This window comes from Hoplias malabaricus, chromosome 14 (genome assembly GCF_029633855.1).
Source record: "Hoplias malabaricus isolate fHopMal1 chromosome 14, fHopMal1.hap1, whole genome shotgun sequence".
Taxonomy (NCBI): Eukaryota; Metazoa; Chordata; class Actinopteri; order Characiformes; family Erythrinidae; genus Hoplias; species Hoplias malabaricus.
Genome location: NC_089813.1, coordinates 39,974,367 through 39,994,800, shown reverse-complemented (window position 1 = coordinate 39,994,800; position 20,434 = coordinate 39,974,367). Strand labels below are relative to the sequence as shown.

At 40.6% G+C, this 20,434-nt stretch overlaps 1 protein-coding gene across 3 annotated transcripts; it reads right to left on the bottom strand.

Moving 5' to 3' along the window:
- Positions 1–324: 324 nt before the first annotated feature.
- Positions 325–19,628, bottom strand: LOC136665811 (guanylate-binding protein 1-like). 3 transcript variants are annotated; one of them, XM_066643583.1, is made up of 13 exons: positions 19,535–19,628; positions 16,737–16,863; positions 16,495–16,579; positions 12,248–12,456; positions 10,844–10,971; positions 9,298–9,407; positions 8,797–8,999; positions 7,149–7,391; positions 4,866–5,146; positions 4,562–4,774; positions 2,458–2,560; positions 2,177–2,370; positions 325–1,095 (listed from the first exon to the last, which is right to left on the bottom strand). In XM_066643583.1, exons 4-13 carry the CDS (start codon positions 12,420–12,422, stop codon positions 979–981), a joined length of 1,767 nt encoding a protein of 588 aa, XP_066499680.1. In that variant the 5' UTR covers positions 12,423–12,456; positions 16,495–16,579; positions 16,737–16,863; positions 19,535–19,628; the 3' UTR covers positions 325–978. The 3 variants fall into 3 exon arrangements, with proteins under 3 accessions (XP_066499680.1, XP_066499681.1, XP_066499682.1); XM_066643584.1 differs by lacking the exon at positions 19,535–19,628 and adding an exon at positions 19,348–19,411; XM_066643585.1 differs by lacking the exon at positions 16,495–16,579.
- Positions 19,629–20,434: the final 806 nt, after the last annotated feature.

Here is a 20,434-nt window from a genome sequence, read left to right as displayed (position 1 = left end):
GAAACACATTTCCTTACTTTTTGTGTTATGTTTATATTAGAATTAAAATCACTTTATAGCCTAATCTACATTTAACCCACGGCACCCAGGGAGCAGTTGGTGGTTAGGTGCCTTGCTCAAGGCTACTTCACTCATGACCTGTCAGCTCTGGGGATAAAACCGGCAACTTTTTAATTACATGCCCAGTTCCCTTACCAGCAGACCATGGCTGCCCTAAATGTGTTCAACTGAACAAATTACGTCATAAATATAATGTGTGAGATTCTTTGTGGGCAAAAACAAATTATACACAGGCAAGCATTTTGTTTGTAAATGAAATCAGCTTTATTTCATTTATTTATTTTTATTTCTAAAACCCAGCACAGTGTTTTCGCTATCAACATCACAACACAGCTTTATCTCTGACTTTACGATACTACAAACAACCTCACAGGAACAAGATTTTCTTGAACCTACAAAGTGTTTCTGAGGTTTAGTAAAAGGGGGATTTCAGGGACATTGATGAACATCATGAGGGTGTTGTTTCTCTGCAGAATTAAATATCAGAACACATTGCCATAAAGAGTTTAGAAGCATCGTGTTATGGCTATGAGTTTAAGCACAGTAGGGACTTCGTGGCATGTATGAGTCCATAATGTGGTTTAATGATGGTTTTGTTGTTGTGTAAAAACTATTTATTTCTGGTTTTGAGTTTAATGATTCATTTGTTCATTAACTTCACATCTGATCAAACACACTGATGTTCATACAGCAAAGTACTGAAAAGCAGAACCTGTGCTAAAACAGAGAAGATAAACACCTGTAAATTCTGCCAAAATAACATGAAAATGGATCAAAAGTCAAGTTAAAAATAATTCAAATAAAAGGCTTTTATATTGACACTGAAATTAAAGTGTTTTTCATTCACCTGAAAACTTAGGAAAATTATCTTAGTGTGTTATTGAGATAAAAGAACAGAGATTCACCACTGAACAACAGTTACTGAATAACACAGGATTTTTTCTTTTTTTGATTCTCTTGTTTAAGTCGGTCGATCTCCTGCTGCATTTTCCGACTCTTCTCCTCAAGTCCTTCCTGCATGCTCCGCATCTGCTCCTGAAAGTATAAAAAACATCAGTTGTACATGTTAGCTCCTCCCCCACAGTGTGATTGGCTGAGAGACATTCTAGGAGTGACAGTATTGCACTCTGAGAGAAGATCTTCAAGTATTACTCCGCCACATACACAAGAAACCTAGCAAAAACACCACCACCTACTAGACAACGGAGGTCTAAAGTTCTTCAGCACAAACCATGACAGTGTCTGTGATACCATCACAACCACGTAGCAACACCCAGACCATCACCTTACATAGCAAGAACTTAGCAACCCCCAAACAATCACCATAGATACCACAGCAACCATCTAGCAACACTGAAATTTTCCATAGCAACCACCGAACAACACAAAAACAATAGACCTTCATAGAGCAGGCTTTAAGCCTAGTGTTATAGTGATATAAGTATTGACACGGTTTGATCCTTCTCTTAGCTGAACTGTAGTTCCAAGTGCTTGATTTGATGTATCCTTTATAATTCTGCTTGAATAAGACTGGTCAGTGTTTTAGTTTTATTGGTTTTATTCTTCTTGCTGGCAAAGGGCTTGAGCTAAACTGAACATGCCACAGCCTGAGAGTAAGTTTGGGCTTTGGACATGAGAATGTGAACCACTTTAAATTAAAAGCATGCACTGGATTAACAACACAAGGAAAACCTACAAGAGCCTCATTGGGAAACACACTGTGGCACAATAATGATTTGATCGGTATTTTTGTTTTCCTAATCATATTTGATCATTTTAATAGAAAATAAAATTTGATTGATCATCAACCCTAATTTTTCAGACCTTGTACTTTGTGTGTGTGTGCATGCGTTCTGTAGTTAACATGGAGAGGGTATGAGAGATGTTAACACACACTCTCTGGAATGCTAGTATTAGTATTAGAGAGTCATTAGTATTAGTATTAGAGAGTAATATTAGTATTAGAGAGTTCTGGGTGAAGTCACTTTGCTCTTTCAGGAATTATGGAATTGAAATGTTCTTGCTGGCAGGGAGAAAAACATGTGCATGCATCTTATAAAAATGAATCTCAGTCAGTGACTCAGTGAGACAACTGAGTCTCATGTATATTCATTACTTTATACTGAGCATCCAGTGTTCTCTGAATCTCTTCTCTATTGCGTGTGTTCTCTTCTTCCATTTTAATCATCAGCTGGTTAACGTGTTCCTCATGGGATTTCTGCTGATCCCGAATCAGCTGTTCCTGGATTTTTTTCTCTTCTTCTAGATATTTATTCTGCTGCTCCACAGCATCTCTCTTGAGTTGTTCCTCTACAGGGAATATGAAAAAGTACAATTATGAAAAGGCCACAAAATCTTAACTATGTTTTCCTGTTTTGTTCTCTCAGTGTGTTTTACCCTTTATCTTCTGCTCGGCTTCAGTAAGGGAGCTGTCAGCGGCCAGAATACTGCGTCCAATGTCACTCTTCTCAGACAGGTAGGCTGCCAGAGCCTCTTCACTCTGAGAAACAACACAGCAAGGATGAACACCCCTGGACATACTAATGTTTCAGTGATCTGTTGAAGTGAATAAAGGAAATACACTGGGAATGTATTCTAATCCTTATTGACACCACAGAAATCGTAACATGCCACACACTCTCGATGGGTAGGTTTGCCCATCCTCACCCTCATCACTCAACACAATGTTAGTCATTATTTGCCTGTTAGCTAGAGGGACAGTCAGTGTTTCCCTCCAAGCATGTTGAGTTGATTTATAACTGTTTAATAAGTGGTCTGACCAGAGGAGTCTTGGTTTCTCCGAATGTTTCTGCCTCCAGTTTTGAGGGAGTTTTACTTACAACGGTCACCTTTGGCTGCTCACAGCAGGTGATTTGATTTGTTTCATTTAGATTTATTTTGGCTTACAATACCCAACACACCTCCTCATCAGTGATTGGTGGAGTAGAGCTAGTCACTGTATAGAACTGTGTACCAGCCCCTACCTCTGCACAATCCCAGTTACAGTCTCAGACACATTAAGAAGGGAGCAGTTCTACAGATTAACTCTCGACGAGGCCACAGCTGTTCACTGAAAACCGTTCCAGGTGACAACCTCATGAAGCGGACTGAGAGAACGGATACTGCAACAGGGGGATACTGTGAAGAGTCTAAAGTATAAAACATATTCTGCTTTGTTTAACACTTTACTGTTTACTACATAATTCCATGTGTTCCTTCATAGTTTAAATGTCTTCCACATTCATTTACAATGTAGAAAAATATAAAAAAAAATAACACTGAATAGAAAAACCATTGAATGAGACAATGTCCAAACTTTTGACTGGTGCTGTACATTCACAACATGTGGAAAATGACCCCAAAACAAAGGAAACCCTCCCTGAGTGGGTGTGTCCAAACTTTTGATGTGTATTATATGCTAGATGAATATTTCTGCTCTTCTTGGTCAGTGCAGTGTTTTGTACCTTGTAATCCTCCCATGAAAACCATTCTTACTTTAGAATCAAATACATTGACCTTAACTGAGCAGTGGTGAAACTGAACCCAGTTAAATGAAAAACAATTAAATCTGCTTTACAGGTGATTCCTTTTTCACACAGGACCAGGTAGGGTTTCAAAGCATTTCTCAATCAATAAAGAAAATCATCTTGTATTAGGAGCATTTTCTGTTTACTGGAGCTTTGTTGGTGAAATACTAAAATCAGTTTAATGATCTGAAATATTCAAGTGTGACATAAATGCAAAAATAGAATTAATTGAGAAGAGGCAAATCATTTTAAGCAGCAATATATCTTCTCATTTATCGTGCTTTTTCACCACGTGTCTGGCTCTACACAACTCTAATCGACGTGGCTCAGCTCGGCTCGTTTAAAGCTTGTCACTTTTCCACTGGCAGGGCTCCCCTGCGAAATGGAGCTGGGGACAGTGCAAAACCCCATCTCATACAGGAATCTTTGGCTTTGAAAACCACAGCACTTGTAGCGGTAAAGTTAGGCTCTGTTTATTCATCATGTGTTAGCATGTTGTCGTCATTTTGACTTAACACGTCTCCAACACAGTTCTCACAGATCTTTCACTGAAAATTTACATTGGCCAGTGGCCCGAGGAGCATTTAAACCTTTTTAAACACCTTGAGGTTATGAATAAATATGAAAACCTGCTGTAACTTAAGAGCTTTTATAATCAGCGGTTTGTGCTGGATTTGAATGAGCCCTGCATTTTTTTTGGTGATTGACAGGGTTTGGCCAATCAGAGCTCTGCAGGGTTTACACCTCACCATTTAGTACCTATGTACTAGTACCTGTGCCGAGCCGTGTAGGCTCCATGCAGTGGAAAAGCGGCATTAGAAAATCAGCAAAATGCATATTAAAGATGAGGTATGCTCCATCTGTTTATTGTAAATGTAAGACAGTTGTCAGTAGTGCATAAAATTATTTATATGCTTTACATTATATAATAACATTAATATAATAATATTGTTCTGGTCTAAATTGTGACTCACCATAAGTCCTAGTCCTTCCTCCTGTTTGTATTCTTGAACTGCTGTCTCCAGGGCTATGCAGAATTCTGAGTATCCTCCCGGGCACATGTAAGTCCCCACACTGACCTTCTCCTCCAGAGGACCGAACATTCGAGAAATAGCTTTCCTGCTCAGTTTACGAGATTGCTCTTTATTCTGTGTAACCAGCTCCCCGTACTCATGATCCAGCTGTGTCTGCACACCACAGAACCAGAGGAATGTTTACAATGTTCTCCTTCTTGCATCAATCTCTGAGTTTTAAAATCAGATAAATCACATTACGTACCTGTAGCTGCTTCTGGTATGTCTGTTCCACATCGTTGAAGGAGCCTTTGATGAAGACACTGATGGCCTCCTTTTCTACGGCTGAGTGAATGTCAGAAAGCTCCTGCTGAGTCTCCGTGGGGAACTTGACTTTTTTGATCATCTCACTGTGGTAAAAGTCTACAGCTTCAGTTACTGCTCGACTGTTCTGGATCCGAGACAAAGAATCAATGGCATTGTCCAGAGATGGGACCTCACCACTGCTGATCGCATCCACGTACGTCTGAGCCAGAGTGGCCAACACTGAAACACAGTTGAGCTTCATTAACCTGTGAGTGGCAAGTGATATATTCACAGGAATAGCAGAAGTACTTTGTAAAAACATTTCTATAATATACAGATATTAAGCTGCATTGATTAGTCTCCTCAGTTCCCAAATGTTTAAAAGGAGGATTTAAAAGGAAAGGTGATGGAGCACAGAGGAGACTCAGTCCTGAGTCAGTCCATGCGGGGCAGCTGTGGCCTGGTGGTTAGGGAACTCGAGCCGATTGAATAAAACACCTTAAGTTTTCCCCTTAAGTATGACACTTAAGGCTTACTTTCTCCTACACTGGGGATTTTCCTAAGGGTGTTGAATGGTATCACTTAAAAGATTTCCTTTCATAAGGGACTGTGATAAGGGATTTACTGCACTAACAGATTTTTTTATGTAAAATTCTATTGTTTCCATGGAAACCATTGTTTACATACACTCGCTGCGATATCCTTTATCACCTGTTGTACCAGCTCACAAACGTTTCAGATAAAAGGGAAAAAAATAAAACAAGAAAACGTAATTGGTTAGAGGATGATTCTCATCCGCGCCGCTTCACACTTGGATGCAAACTGGAGGTCCCATCTCGATGAAGCCAACAAGACCACATCATCCACAAAAACAAACATGGAATCCTGAGACCACCGAACCGGACACCTTCCATCACTACACCAAGAACTTAGAGTTATAAAAGTTATGAACAGAACCAGTGACAACGGGCAGCCCTGACGGAGTCCAACTCCAACTGGAAACCCATCTGACTTACTGCCAGCCATACAAACCAGACTCCTGCTCTGTTTATACAGGGACTGGCTAGCTTGTAGCAAAGAGCCCAGTACCCCATACTCCCAGAACACCGCCCACAGAATATCCAGAGAGTCACAGTCAAATGCCTTCTCCAGATCCACATACTATACATAGAGCAAACTCTCATGCATCCTCCAGGATCCTAGTGAGGTTAAAGAGCTCATCCTATGTTCCATAACAAGGGCAGAATCCACATTGTTCATCTTGGATTTGAGGTTCAACGATCAGTCGGACAGCCCCACAACATCCAGAGCTTTGAGGAATTTAGTGCGGACATCATCCACCCCCGGGGCCCTACTGCCAAAGAGTTTTCTGACTACTTTGGCCACCTTGGCCCAGGTGATAGATGAGTCCCTAAACTCTGCGTCCTCTGTGGAAGACGTGTTGGTGGGGTTGAGAAGATCCTCAGAGTATTGTCTGAGTGTCCAGAACATATTGCCGCAAGTCTGACAATCCGATTAAGACGTCAATCATCGAAATACAGCCTAGTGTTTCCTGATGCCAGCTGTACTAAAGAACACCCTTATGCTCGGACAGGCACAGAAATCCAATAACTGAACACCACTCGGGTTCAGAATAGGGGGACCGTTCGTCTCAATCATGCCCCTCCAGGTGTCACTATCATTGCCCACGTGAGCTTTGAAGTCCCCCAGCAGAACAATAGTGTAGATAGGATCAGAAAGGCCCTGAAAGTTGCCATGGACCTATTGGGACCTCTTGGGTGATGGGAAATTATTTGCCATTGATCTAGGAATCACATGTTTTCACATATCTTAATGAGCCAATTCCATGTTCATTTAGATTTAGTGAGGCCAGATGCTGATGCTTGATGATCAGTGGCTCCAGAGCTCAGTTTTGGAAGCAGGGTTTATATCCCTTTTGCAAACATTTGGCATTAACTACAATGACTTAAGGCTCAGATACAGCTGCTCTACACTGATGACAATGATTATTTTTTATCTGTGGTGATTATTCAGAATTCAGATTTTTCAGTTCACCTTAAAGTAGAACGTAATGAGTTTAAGGGGTGTCCATATACTTTAGGCCAAATAATGATTTTTGTCTGTAGTGTTAGACACTGGCATCAAAGTTTGTGGTCTGTGCATTGGATCTGTATTGAATATTTGACATATATTGGATGTGTGTGTGTTTAAAGTGTTGTTGATGCTTGCTTCATGTACTCACTTCTCCCGGTGATCACCCGGCCTCCCCTCAGCGTTTTAGATTTAGAGCTGCTGTAAATATATGAACAAAAAGTGTTCGCCTCTTTCACAAAATCATCGTCTAGGTCATCGTCACACAGGGTATCCATTTTTTTCATCTTCTTAGTACTTGCTGGACGCTCAAACACAAAACATTTACGAACAGCAAAGAAATCTCGCAAACTGCTCCTCGTCTTGTTCCTTATGTTATTTGGGCCGTCTCCTTCTAATTAAACACACACAATATATTTATTATTACCTTTAATAGTATTTTCCAGGGTTCTCTTATCAAGTCAGTTCTTCATAAATCTGGAAAATGTATTTAATTAATGTCATATTTATTTTATAGAATCCAGAATTGATTGCTTGTTTAGTTTAAACGAATCAATGCAGTGGAAGATCATTTGATTGTTTCAAGCATTTGTCATAAAATCACAAAATCACAAAAATAGAAAAGTCAAAATAGTCTAGAAAATTGTAAATGCTAATGGTCTCAGAATGAGAAATGTTAGATTTAAACTATTCATTTGCCAAGACATCTTTATGGCTGTGATCATAGATATTCTCCTAAAGGTCCCCAAGAAAACACACAGATGTGGGCGCTGGTACCCAGATGAAAATGATGACATTATTTCCAGTATCAAAACTTTATGAGCATTTGTGATCAGCTGTACTGCTCTTTTCAGGTGCAGATCAATTGGAGTGTTATTATCTCAGCACTGAGCCTAGCACGAGGTGCCACTAAGACCTCCACTCAGACGCAAATACTCTAAAAGTTCTCTCTGTTCTTCAATAATCAGAAAACACACAGGAGCCCCACAGAGCAGGTGTGATGTGGTGGTGGATCATTCTCAGTGCTGCAGTGACACTGACGTGGTGGTGGTGTGTTAGTGTGTGTTGTGCTGGTGCCCCCCCCCCCCACCCCCCCCAAAAAAGTTTCCTTCCTCTTCTCTCCTCTCCGCACTTTACCACTCTGTTCTCACACCAGTGCCCAAGCTTCTTATGTTAGAGCATGTGTGGAATATTGTAGACACATACAGCACTGATAAAAATTCAGAGACCCCACATCATTTTATGTTCCACTCAAAACATTAAGAACACGCTCCACACACAGAAACCGCACGGACGCCCCACAAATCAATATTAAATCCAGCTTTGTGATATAATGTGTGTTTTTTATGTAAACAACCTGCTCAGATCTCTCCCTCTCCCTCGTGTTGATGCCATCCCTAATCAGTGCAGTGGATGGAAATATGATGCATTTTGCATGTATTTCTGCTGATATTTCTTTATTACGCAAAACATATGCAAACGTTTTGGATGGAAATCCACATAGTGACACTTTGAGCAGCTGCAGGTGTGAGTAGTTGTCGAGGTCAGAGTCTGGTGGGAGCAGGACTAAACCATTCACTGAGTGTAATGCTATGATTTATTGTTCATATTATTTGTAATGTGTGTTAAATTTGGCTGAAAGTCAACACTTGAGGGTGTGTTTACAAGGTCTTAATGAAAAATGAACAACAAATATTTGTGATTTGGGAAATGGTACCCTGCTTTATTTTAGGAATATCCTCCAGGTATTAATTTGCTGTAATGGCTATATATATTTATATTCATGTTTATATAGTTACCTGGTTTGAGTTTGAGAGCATTCTCCAGGTATTCATCTGCTGTGATGGTTTTTCCATCTAGTTCAAGGTCCAGAGTGAAGTCTCTCACTGTCCAAACAAAGGAGGGAAAAACTCTCATGAACTCTGTGGATGTGTTGTATGTTTCATCACCCCTTTTGGGTTTTGACTTCACTTTAATGTGCTCCGTCAGCTTCGCCACATAGCTGTGTAAAAACTTTATTCAGGAAAACAATCTGTGCTATTTGTTTGTAAAGAAGACCTACAAAACCATGAAAATGGGATCTAAGGAGTAGGTGTGGTAAGTCAAAATAATAAGTCTCCTATTGTAAACAAGTCACAAGTCACTGGGATGTAAATATGAATTGAGTCATGAGACACTGCTAATCAAGTCAGAGGTCAATGGGATGCGAGAGACATCAGGGCTGGGTTCCTAAGCTGTTGTAGACCAGAGTGCTGTGTGTGTGTGTGTGTGTGTGTGTGTGTGTGTGTGATTAAGGATACTGTAGTTTCTCCAGTGCTGTGTTATCAATCGTTCCTAAGCTGTTGTAGACAAGAGTGCTGCTGAGGAGAACAGCCATACAGAAGATCCAGACATCATGTTTCTCATCTCCCTAAAAACACACAACATATATTTTATCAGCAGGTCAGTAATACTGAACATCAGATGCACTACCTATTCGTGTTTACAGCATCTTGCATACTTGTTTAGCAGTGACATTTAGTTCCTGATCGTAAGTGGAAATCAGCAAAAAGGCAACCGTTAGCTACAATTTCTCTCATGGTGGACAGAAAATTTAATTCATACCCTCTTGTTAGCCATGTACTCTTGTTTACTGTTACTTGAGCCAGTGTTATACATGACATGTTGTGTTTTTCAGATTTTTAGTTGCTTAATATACATGGTGCTTTTTTATGCATAGCTGGCCATTTTCCAAGTTTGTCCAAGTTTGCTCAGCTAGTTTGGTGAAACTCTGAACTTGACTGAAGAAGCACTTTGAGGAAATCCTAATCCTAAGAGACATGCCTTCTCTGTTGAAGGTAGGGTTGGAGGATGCTAGCAAGTCAGACTTTGGAATATTGACACCGTGGACCTTCCTCTGTGAATAAAACAAGAGTGGATGAGTTTCACCCAGAATCGCTGAAGGCCCTGAAAGTGGAAACATCGCATAGATCTTGTGAACATTAACTTTGGATTGGCAGTTTGAGGTAGTGATCGCCAAGAAAGAAAGGTATTTTAAGAAAGGTATTTCCAATTATTTAGGCATCACACTACTCAGCCTCTATGGGAAAATGTACGCCAAGGTTCTGGAAAGGAGAATCCATCCATAGGTATAACTTTGTACTCAGGAGGTATAGTGCAGGTTTCCTAGCTGTGGAATGGCAGATCAACTTTTATACTCTCACAGATAATTCAGGGGCATTTGAGTTTGCTTGTATGTTTGTTTTATGGATCTGGAGAAGGCACATGAATACTTTCCCTAGCATATTTTGTAGGGTTGCTCCAGCTGCATGGGAGAACAGGGCTGATGAAGTGAACTGGTCAGTTCTGTACTCTTGGAATTAGAACTTTATTTAAAATCTTAGAGTTAAGTCAGGTTCGTTCCGTGTTGCCAGTGGACTTTGCCAGGGCTGCACCTTATTCCGGTTCCTGTTATGCAGTTCAGTTTATAGTTGAAATCCAGAACTCCGTATATAACCATGTAGACGTCACTAGATTTATCAGATGACTCCTGTGGTCTGTGTCATAGTATATTCTCATACTCCTTTGTTGTTTCATTTTTCCCTGTTACAATGTTTGTATCTCAAGCTAATGTCCCAGTAGCATACAATGAGTGAAAAGCATGCAGACAATAAAAAACAAAACTTGAAATTTTGTTTTGAAACTATAAATTAAAATGTTTTATCATTACACTTTAACATTGCTAAAACATTGCTCAGATAGCTTTGCCTGTAGAGGGTGCTGATTGGTAATGAATACTTCCATTTATCTCTTGATTCTTGTCACTGTGTGTGGCCATGTATACCATTTTAATGTTTCTGTCCCCACCTTGTCCACATCACCCAGTCCCTCAGTGTCCAGCAGCACCAGAGTGTGGTCATTTTTCTGAGGGTGAGGCACACACCACATCCAGATTCCCTTCGTCTTAGACTCAATGGTGCTGCCCAAAGCAAAACCTGAAAAATGAACAATAAATAATATGTATTGTGGGTGGCATGGTGATGCAGCAGGTTGTGTCGCAGTCACACAGCTCCAGGGACCTGGAGGTTGTGGGTTCAATTCCCACTCTGGGTGACTGTGAGGAGTGTGGTGTGTACTCCATGTGTCTGTGTGGGTTTCCTCCGGGTGACTGTCTGTGAGGAGTGTGGTGTGTTCTCCCTGTGTCTGTGTGGGTTTCCTCCGGGTCACTGTCTTTGAAGAGTGTGGTTTGTTCTCCGTGTCTGCATGGGTTTCCTCCGGGTCACTGTCTGTGAGGAGTGTGGTGTGTTCTCTGTGTCTGCGTGGGCTTCATCCGGGTGACTGTCTGTGATGAGTGAGGTGTGTTCTCCCTGTGTCCGTGCGGGTTTCCTCCTGGTGCTCTGGTTTCTTCTCACACTCCAAAAATACATGTTGGTAGGTGGATTGGAGACTCAAAAGTGTTCCTAGGTGTGAGTATGTGAGTGAATGTGTGAGTGTGTGTGTTTCCCTGTGAAGGACTGGCGCCCCCTCCAGGGTGTATTCCCGCCTTGCACCAAATGATTCCAGGTAGGCTCCGGACCCACCGCGGACCCTGAACTGGATAAGGGTTACAGACAATGAATAAATATGTATTGTACAGGGTAGAGTCAAAAGTCTCAGGACAACCTTTTATTTCAGAAATGAAAGGGAAAATGACACATGTGAATACCCCAGCGAGTAACGGGTGTGGGGCCTAACAACTAACAACTATCTCTAACAACTAGGCCATGGCTGCCCCTTGGATCGAGGGCAAGTTTTTCAGTGGAAGCTGGTTATGCATTGTCTCAGAAATCTCTTGTTGTTCAAAAGTTATCAACACAGAAAGTTAAAAATTTTGTTGTTCATTACAGACTTGTTAGACCAGACCCTAAATGCTCAGCACCGTCTTTGGTCAGAATGGATGGGAACACGGTTCTCTGTAGCATGATAATGTAGGGCTGAGCATTTTTTAAAAAGAAATTCTGTGTTGATTTCATTTGAACCACAAGAAATATTGCAGTTTCTGAGACAATTCTGGTCTTCTTTGATATTCTCCATGACCACTTTCCCATTGGAAAAACTCGCCTTTGATCAAGTATAGTGGCTTTCAAGATGGCTGCCATGTTCTGGACACAGACTAAAAGATAGGCCCCTCCACTTTACATGTGGGGGTTTTCAGATATCTCATTTTCCCTTTCCTTTCTGAAATAAAAGGGTGTCATGAGACTTTGGACTCACCCTGAACTGTTGCCTCACCTGTCTGTTTTCCTGCCAGTCGGTTCATGAGGTAGGACTTTCCAGTTCGGTACAGACCCACAACGGACACCACCACCACAGACTGAGTGATCTGATCCAGGACCTCCAGTGCTTCTTTACAAACAACAAGCCCTCCATCAGGTGTGTTATTGATGAGACAAATCGGGTCGGACATTTTTCAGCGTAAGTGCTTCCAAATGGCCTTGTGTCTGGAAAGAAATACATACATAAATATGACAATGAATTTGGATTCAGATCTCCCTCTGAACTCACTGAACACTGATCACAGGGTGGGGGCCTCTAACTGGTCAGATCTGCTGGAGTCACCACACTCTGGAATGATTACACTCACTTTTCTCTAAACTCAACTAAATTCAACTAATTCCAACGCTTTATTCTTTTCTGAGAAAATGACTGGCAACGTGTCCTGCCTCACACTGATGGAAGATTGTCTGCTGGAGTCTCCTGCTCTACACCAAACCAGCTACTCACACTTAAGCTACTTTTACCAGACTCAGACTATATACTGTATAAATTGTACTAGAACAGAAATAGATTCTGTTCACCCTCAGATTGATGCTATCAGCACTGATATGATTGTTGTCATGCTTTGTGTCTTGTTTCATGTGTTCCTGCTTTGTCTTTGTTGCTAAATGAGCACATGGCTTGGATTTTGTTTTGTCCTGAGTCATTTCTCAATAGTTGTTCTTGTCTGTGCTTGTGTTCTTGTCTGTGCTTGTGTTCTCGTGTTCTTGCCTGTGCTTGTGTTCTTGTCTGTGCTTGTTTTCTCATGTTCTTGTCTGTTTTCATGTTCTTGTGTTCTAGTGTGTGTTTGTGTTCTTGTCTGTTTTCGTGTCCTTGTTTTCTAGTCTGTGCTTGTGTTCTTGTCTGTGCTTGTGTTCTCATGTTCTTGTCTGTGCTTGTGTCCTTGTCTGTGCTTGTGTTCTTGTCTGTGCTTGTTTTCTCATGTTCTTGTCTGTTTTCATATTCTAGTCTGTTTTCATGTTCTTGTGTTCTAGTGTGTGTTTGTGTTCTTGTCTGTGCTTGTGTTCTTGTCCGTTTCGTGTTCTCGTGTTCTTGTCTGTCTTCGTGTTCTTGTGTTCTAGTCTGTGCTTGTCTTTGTGTGTTCTTGTCTGTTTTCATGTTCTCGTGTTCTTGTCTGTTTTCATGTTCTTGTCTATTTTCGTGTTCTTGTGTTCTAGTCTGTGCTTGTGTTCTCGTGTTCTTTTCTGTGCTTGTGTTCTCGTGTTCTTGTCTGTTTTTGTGTTCTCGTGTTCTTGTCTGTTTTCGTGTTCTCGTGTTCTTGTCTGTTTTCGTGTTCTTGTCTATTTTCGTGTTCTTGTGTTCTAGTCTGTGCTTGTGTTCTCGTGTTTTTGTCTGTTTTTGTGTTCTCGTGTTCTTGTCTGTTTTCGTGTTCTCGTGTTCTTGTCTGTTTTCGTGTTTTCGTGTTCTTGTCTGTTTTCGTGTTCTTGTCTGTCTTCGTGTTCTTGTGTTCTAGTCTGTGCTTGTCTTTGTGTGTTCTTGTCTGTTTTCATGTTCTCGTGTTCTTGTCTGTTTTCATGTTCTCGTGTTCTTGTCTGTTTTCGTGTTCTTGTCTATTTTCGTGTTCTTGTGTTCTAGTCTGTGCTTGTGTTCTTGTGTTCTAGTCTGTGCTTGTGTTCTTGTGTTCTTTTCTGTGCTTGTGTTCTCATGTTCTTGTCTGTTTTCGTGTTTTCGTGTTCTTGTATGTCTTCTTGTTCTTGTGTTCTAGTCTGTGCTTGTCTTTGTGTGTTCTAGTCTGTTTTCATGTTCTCGTGTTCTTGTCTGTTTTCGTGTTCTCGTGTTCTTGTCTGTTTTCGTGTTCTTGTCTATTTTCGTGTTCTTGTGTTCTAGTCTGTGTTTGTGTTCTTGTGTTCTTTCCGTGTGCTTGTGTTCTCGTGTTCTTGTCTGTTTTTGTGTTCTCGTGTTCTTGTCTGTTTTCGTGTTCTAGTCTGTTTTCATGTTCTCGTGTTTTTGTCTGTTTTCGTGTTCTCGTGTTCTTGTCTGTTTTCGTGTTCTTGTCTATTTTCGTGTTCTTGTGTTCTAGTCTGTGCTTGTGTTCTCGTGTTCTTTTCGTGTGCTTGTGTTCTCGTGTCTCTTTTCTGTTTTCGTGTTCTCGTCTGTTTTCGTGTTCTTGTGTTCTTGTCTGTTTTTGTGTTCTCATGTTCTTGTCTGTTTTCGTGATCTCGTGTTCTTGTCTGTTTTCGTGTTCTCGTGTTCTAGTCTGTTTTCATGTCCTCGTGTTTGTGTTCTTGTGTTCTAGTCTGTGCTTGTGTTCTCGTGTTCTTTTCTGTGCTTGTGTTCTCGTGTTCTTGTCTGTTTTCGTGTTCTTGTGTTCTTGTCTATTTTTGTGTTCTCATGTTCTTGTCTGTTTTCGTGTTCTCGTGTTCTTGTCTGTTTTCGTGTTTTCGTGTTCTTGTCTGTCTTCGTGTTCTTGTGTTCTAGTCTGTGCTTGTCTTTGTGTGTTCTAGTCTGTTTTCATGTTCTCGTGTTCTTGTCTGTTTTCGTGTTCTCGTGTTCTTGTCTGTTTTTGTGTTCTCGTGTTCTAGTCTGTTTTCATGTTCTCGTGTTCTTGTCTGTTTTCGTGTTCTCGTGTTCTTGTCTGTTTTTGTGTTCTTGTCTATTTTCGTGTTCTTGTGTTCTAGTCTGTGCTTGTGTTCTCGTGTTCTTTTCGTGTGCTTGTGCTCTCGTGTTCTTGTCTGTTTTCGTGTTCTCGTCTGTTTTCGTGTTCTTGCGTTCTTGTCTGTTTTTGTGTTCTCGTGTTCTTGTCTGTTTTCGTGTTCTTGTGTTCTAGTCTGTTTTCATGTTCTCGTGTTCTTGTCTGTTTTCGTGTTCTCGTGTTCTTGTCTGTTTTCGTGTTCTTGTCTATTTTCGTGTTCTTGTGTTCTAGTCTGTGCTTGTGTTCTCGTGTTCTTTTCGTGTGCTTGTGCTCTCGTGTTCTTGTCTGTTTTCGTGTTCTCGTCTGTTTTCGTGTTCTTGTGTTCTTGTCTGTTTTTGTGTTCTCATGTTCTTGTCTGTTTTCGTGATCTCGTGTTCTTGTCTGTTTTCGTGTTCTCGTGTTCTTGTCTGTTTTCATGTCCTCGTGTTTGTGTTCTTGTGTTCTAGTCTGTGCTTGTGTTCTCGTGTTCTTGTCTGTTTTTGTGTTCTTGTCTGTGCTTGTGTTCTCATGTGCTTGTCTGTGCTGGTGTTCTCATGTTCTTGTCTGTGCTGGTGTTCTCGTGTTCTTGTCTGTGCTCGTGTTCTTGTCTGTTTTCGTGTTCTTGTCTGTGTTTGTGTCCTCATGTTCTTGTTGAATCGTCACCAGTCTCAGCACTTTGTATTGAGAAACAGCCCTGGTCTCCACCTTAGTCCCGCCTTGTTATCAGTGCCTCCACCTGTGTCTCTTCTGTGGTCCTTCCCTCTCACTATTATTCTCAAGTGTTTCTTGTCTGTATTCTTGTTCTAAGACATTTCATATCCTAGTGCTTGTTGTTCTTCTGTTTGTTCCATGTGTTTCACGTTCCTGGTGTTCTCTGTTTTTTTCTGTTTATATTTCTTCTCTCTTCTTCTGATGCTTCTGTCCCAGTTCTGAGGTCTTTGTATTAGTTTTATTTGTTTAGCTCTAGCTCTGCATGTTAGCATTAGCATGCTCTGCTCAGTGTTTATCCCCCTCCGCTCAGTGCTTAGCCCCCTCCACTCAGTGTTTATCCCCCTCCGCTCAGTGTTTAGCCCCTCCACTCAGTGTTTAGCCCCCTCCGCTCAGTGTTTAGCCCCCTCTGCTCTGTGCTTAGCCCCCTCCGCTCAGTGTCTAGCCCCCTCCACTCAGTGTTTAGCTCCCTCCGCTCAGTGTTTAGCTCCCTCCACTCAGTTTTTAGCCCCCTCCGCTAAATAAATACCGTGATTCTTTGCATTTGCGTCCGCCTCTATAACACCCCCCGATAAATATTATTATTTCCATAAACCGTAACTCCTTCCATTATTCCTACATCACTACTATGAATAAGTCAGTATATCTGAGCACAATGACAGACTTAACTGTTGACGCAGGTAATTAGGCCTGTGACAGTAGCAATTTTTTGTGTTTGATATATTGTCCCACCAGAAATAACTGCGATAAAAATTATTGTCATTTTAAGACCATTTATACCAATGATATAATGATAATATAAAAGCATAATAATGCAGTTACACTCAATAAAAGAACAATAAACTGTTAGCAAAAATCTGCCACTCAGAAAAATCAGACATACAGAATGAGTCCCCTGAGAGTCTGGGTTCTCCCAAGGTTTCTTCCTCCAGCCTCAGTGGAGCTTTTCCAGCCCCTGGTGGCTTTGGCTGTAAAACAAAGACCCTCCTTTAGCAAAGTCTTGTTTCACAATGTGTGGGTTGGTGGGCTCCAGATACACAACTTAATATGAACATGCACTGAACAAGGGTGTTTTTCATGAAATAGTTCAGAAAGGGTTTATCTTTGGTATGAAACGTGTCCTACCCTGTGTCCTCTGTCCAGGTGGTAGTCTGTTGGAGTGGAGAGAGAAGGGTCTTCTCTTTATGAACAAGGCTCCTGCAGATAGAGTCTCTGTCAGTGAAGAGGGTCTACAGCGAATGATGTCCCCAGACTGAAGAGGAAGATGAGAAAAGTGAAGTAAGTGAAGGTGAGCTGTATTTATAGAGGGGGGAGCTGGAGAAGGTGAGGCACCAGCCTTATAAGGAAACAAAGAACCTGAAAGTGAAAGCATTTCTACTCTCTGTACAAGAACATCAGCATTCTCTAAAGATAAAGGGGATAAAGATAAAATTATTATTAACCAGTGCTTTAAAAGTTTATTAAAAAGGGAGCTGAAAAATAAGATTATAATTTTCTGAAAGAAACATATAGTGACTGAAAAATGCTGAAAGTGAGTCTATGATCCTGTTACGTTTGTGTGTTCTGTTTTAACTCATTAGGAGTAGAACATGTTGGGTCCACGGTGGTTTATAAGGTGTCTATAGTGTAATGTTAAATTTGTCTGAGTGAGTCTGTGTGTACTGTGTGTGAATAACGTGAGGAACACTGAATGTGTCAGTTCTCAGGTCACTTCTAGAAAACCATTTGCAGAATCACAGAAGAACTGAGCACGTCTTTAGGTGTAGGATCTACAATCCTGTTGAGTCTGGTGTTTCTAGGTTAAAAGCTGAAGGAGGAGTAACTGTTAACACTTTTAGTGAGGAGTAATAATCAAGTTAAAAAGAATGCAGTCTGATCCAGTGATTTGTTTCACTACAAATGAAGGCTTAAAGCTCAGAAAACATTTTCATATTACATTAAACAGTGATATGAAGTAACCCAGTAAACAAGGAACGTCCCTGGATGTTCAAAATAGGTCTAAAAGTAGTCTGTCCGTCAAGGACATATTTTAAACTTCAACGGACGTCCAAAATCCATCTTAAAAATGGTGACCAATTGATAACATCAGTGGACGTCCAAAATGCGTTTTAAACAAGTAATTTATTTCGGGACCAATTAATAACGTCAATGGACGTCCAAAATACGTCTAATAGTCGTCTTTTCAATGTCTGTGTTTGGACGTCTTTTCAACTTTCATTTTCAACCTTAATAATACGTTGATTAGACGGCAGTCATTACGTTATTTCAACATTGAATCAACGGCAAAATGTTTACTGGGAAGAACACTGGCAAATTAAACAGAAACTGGGGGGTGGGTCTCTACATTTTTTAACATTGGAACAAAATTTCTAGGTAAAAATATTTTAGAATATGTGTGTTTTTCTGAATATTGAAGTCAGACATTTTTCAGATGTTATATCTCAGAGCTCGGATGTCGATAAATGCATATTTAAGCATAGATTTATTAAAAATAAGAAAAATTATATTGTATCAGGGCTTTTTAATGTATTAATATTGGAGCAGAATTATAAACAATTACTATTTATTTTAGCAGTGTTTTAATAAACGAGAAGAAATAATTTCTATAAATCAGTGCTTTGTTGGTTTCCTTATAATTCAGTAGAAATATTAATAATTTATATTTTGTTTATAATGGAGCAAAAAGCTCAATTTTAATGTTGATTTTCTGATTGCAAACAGTATATAATAATCCTCTATAGGCCCATGATTTAATGCACAATATGCAGAATGGACTGTTTGGGGAAACAGGGCCTATATAACAGTGATTTATGATTCACCTTATACATCACGTGTCAAACTCAAGGCCGGCGAGCCAGATGTGGCCCGCCGTGTCATTTGATGTGGCCCGCAAGAGCTTAAAAGATCTGACTGACTGCAATCTAGTGGCTTAATGGCGTCGCTTCTAACATAAACTGTGGGAAATTGAGTTTATCATCAATGCACACTTTTAGACTTAATTATTAATTATTTATTAATTATTCCGCCACTAATTCTAAAGCGTGCATTGTCCTTAAACTACATTTCCCACAATGCATGCCGATTATGTTGCCCGCCAAGTGATGGGATTCCACCACTAGATTACAGTGTATCCTCTTCGATGTGATTTTTTCAACAAGTGGAATTAAGAAATAGCTACAAATATTGATCCCAAAATGTCCAGGAAATGGAAAATTGATGCCAATGGAAGACAGATTCAAAAGAGACGGGAAGGCGAATACATGTTTGTGCTTCAAGGAAAAAAACGGTTATGTCTTTTGTGTTATGAGGCGGTGGCAGTTGTCAAGGAGTACAATTTATGTCGGCACTTTGACACCAAACACGGAGCTAAGTATGCTAAAGTTAGCCTTCAAGAAAAGCAACAAATTGTACAAGGGATATTGCATATATAAAAGGGAAACTGCAATCGCAGCAAAATATGTTCACAAGAGCTACGGCCCAAAACGACGAAGCTGTGAAAGCTAGCTTTATTGTAGCTGAAGAAATCACTCTACGTCTTTTTCAGGGATGCATTTTTTTTTTTTGTAGCAGTGTGTGCTGAAGGTCATAAGTTGTGTTTGATGATATTTTTCTTTATTCACTTGGATAGTTTGTTAACAGAGCAACAAGCAAACATTTTTATATCTATGCAAATATTCATAAGTTGAATAAGTCATTAAGTAGTAAAATAAGTTATTTAACATTAAGGAGTACTTACATTTATGCTTCATTACGTTTAGTTACATTTATATGGTCTTACAGTTACATCTGGCCCTTTGAGGGCACCCATTATGCTGATGTGGCCCTCTGTGAAAATGATGACACCCCTGTTATACATGTTATTATAAATAAATCAGGACGTTGTTCTTGTTGTTGTAATTTTCTAAAACGGTGAATGTACTTACGGAGGCTGGACGGCATCCGACGCACGAAGACCTTCTACAGACGCTGTAGACTGGAGCAGACTGATAAATATCATGGAGCGGAATGCAGCTGAACCGGTCCGGAGTGCTGCTTTAATCTGTTTGAACTGTGGCTCACTGTTCCAGAGCTGACACTTCTCACAGTTCAACATTTCATTCCAAAGCTGTTTTTGAAAGAACTAAAAATACCGGTTTATTAATATTAAACCAAATTAAATCAAATTTGATAACGTTACTTTTCCAGTTTCTTCTCATTTCTGAGCTGAAATGGCCTCTGCTCTGACACTTATTGGTTTAGATATATCACAGCTTCTGTATTAAATAATAAGAAGAATATTGCTCTTGTGGGGGGTGGCACAGTGGTGCAGCAGGTAGGTGTCGCAGTCACACAGCTCCAGGGGCCTGGAGGTTGTGGGTTCGATTCCCGCTCTGGGTGACTGTCTGTGAGGAGTTGGTGTGTCCTCCCCGTGTCCGTGTGGGTTTCCTCCGGGTGCTCCGGTTTCCTCCCACAGTCCAAAAACACACGTTGGTAGGTGGATTGGCGACTCAAAAGTGTCCGTAGGTGTGAATGTGTGTGTCTGTGTTGCCCTGTGAAGTGTCTAGCGCCCCCTCCAGGGTGTATTCCCCACCTTGCGCCCAATGACTCCAGGTAGGCTCTGGACCCACCACGACCCTGAATTGGATAAGCGGTTACAGAAAATGAATGAATGCTCTTGTGGGGGACCCACTCTGTGGAGAATAAACTGCTTCATTCAGGGGTTCCTCATTTTTACTTTGTTTTACTACAATCACTTACATAAATATATTAAGCGATTATAGTAAGCTATGTGTGGTCAGGATATTACTGACTACACCTTTAAACCCATGCCTTTATTCATAACA

Coding starts and splice junctions, on each gene's coding strand:
- LOC136665811 (XM_066643583.1), bottom strand. CDS start 12,422: ATGTCCGACCCGATTTGTCTCATCAATAACACACCTGATGGAGGGCTT. Junction 7,392..8,796: donor TGCTCTCAAACTCAAACCAG/GTAACTATATAA, acceptor GTGTTTAATTAG/AAGGAGACGGCCCAAATAAC. Junction 5,147..7,148: donor CCGGGTGATCACCGGGAGAA/GTGAGTACATGA, acceptor ACTGTGTTTCAG/TGTTGGCCACTCTGGCTCAG.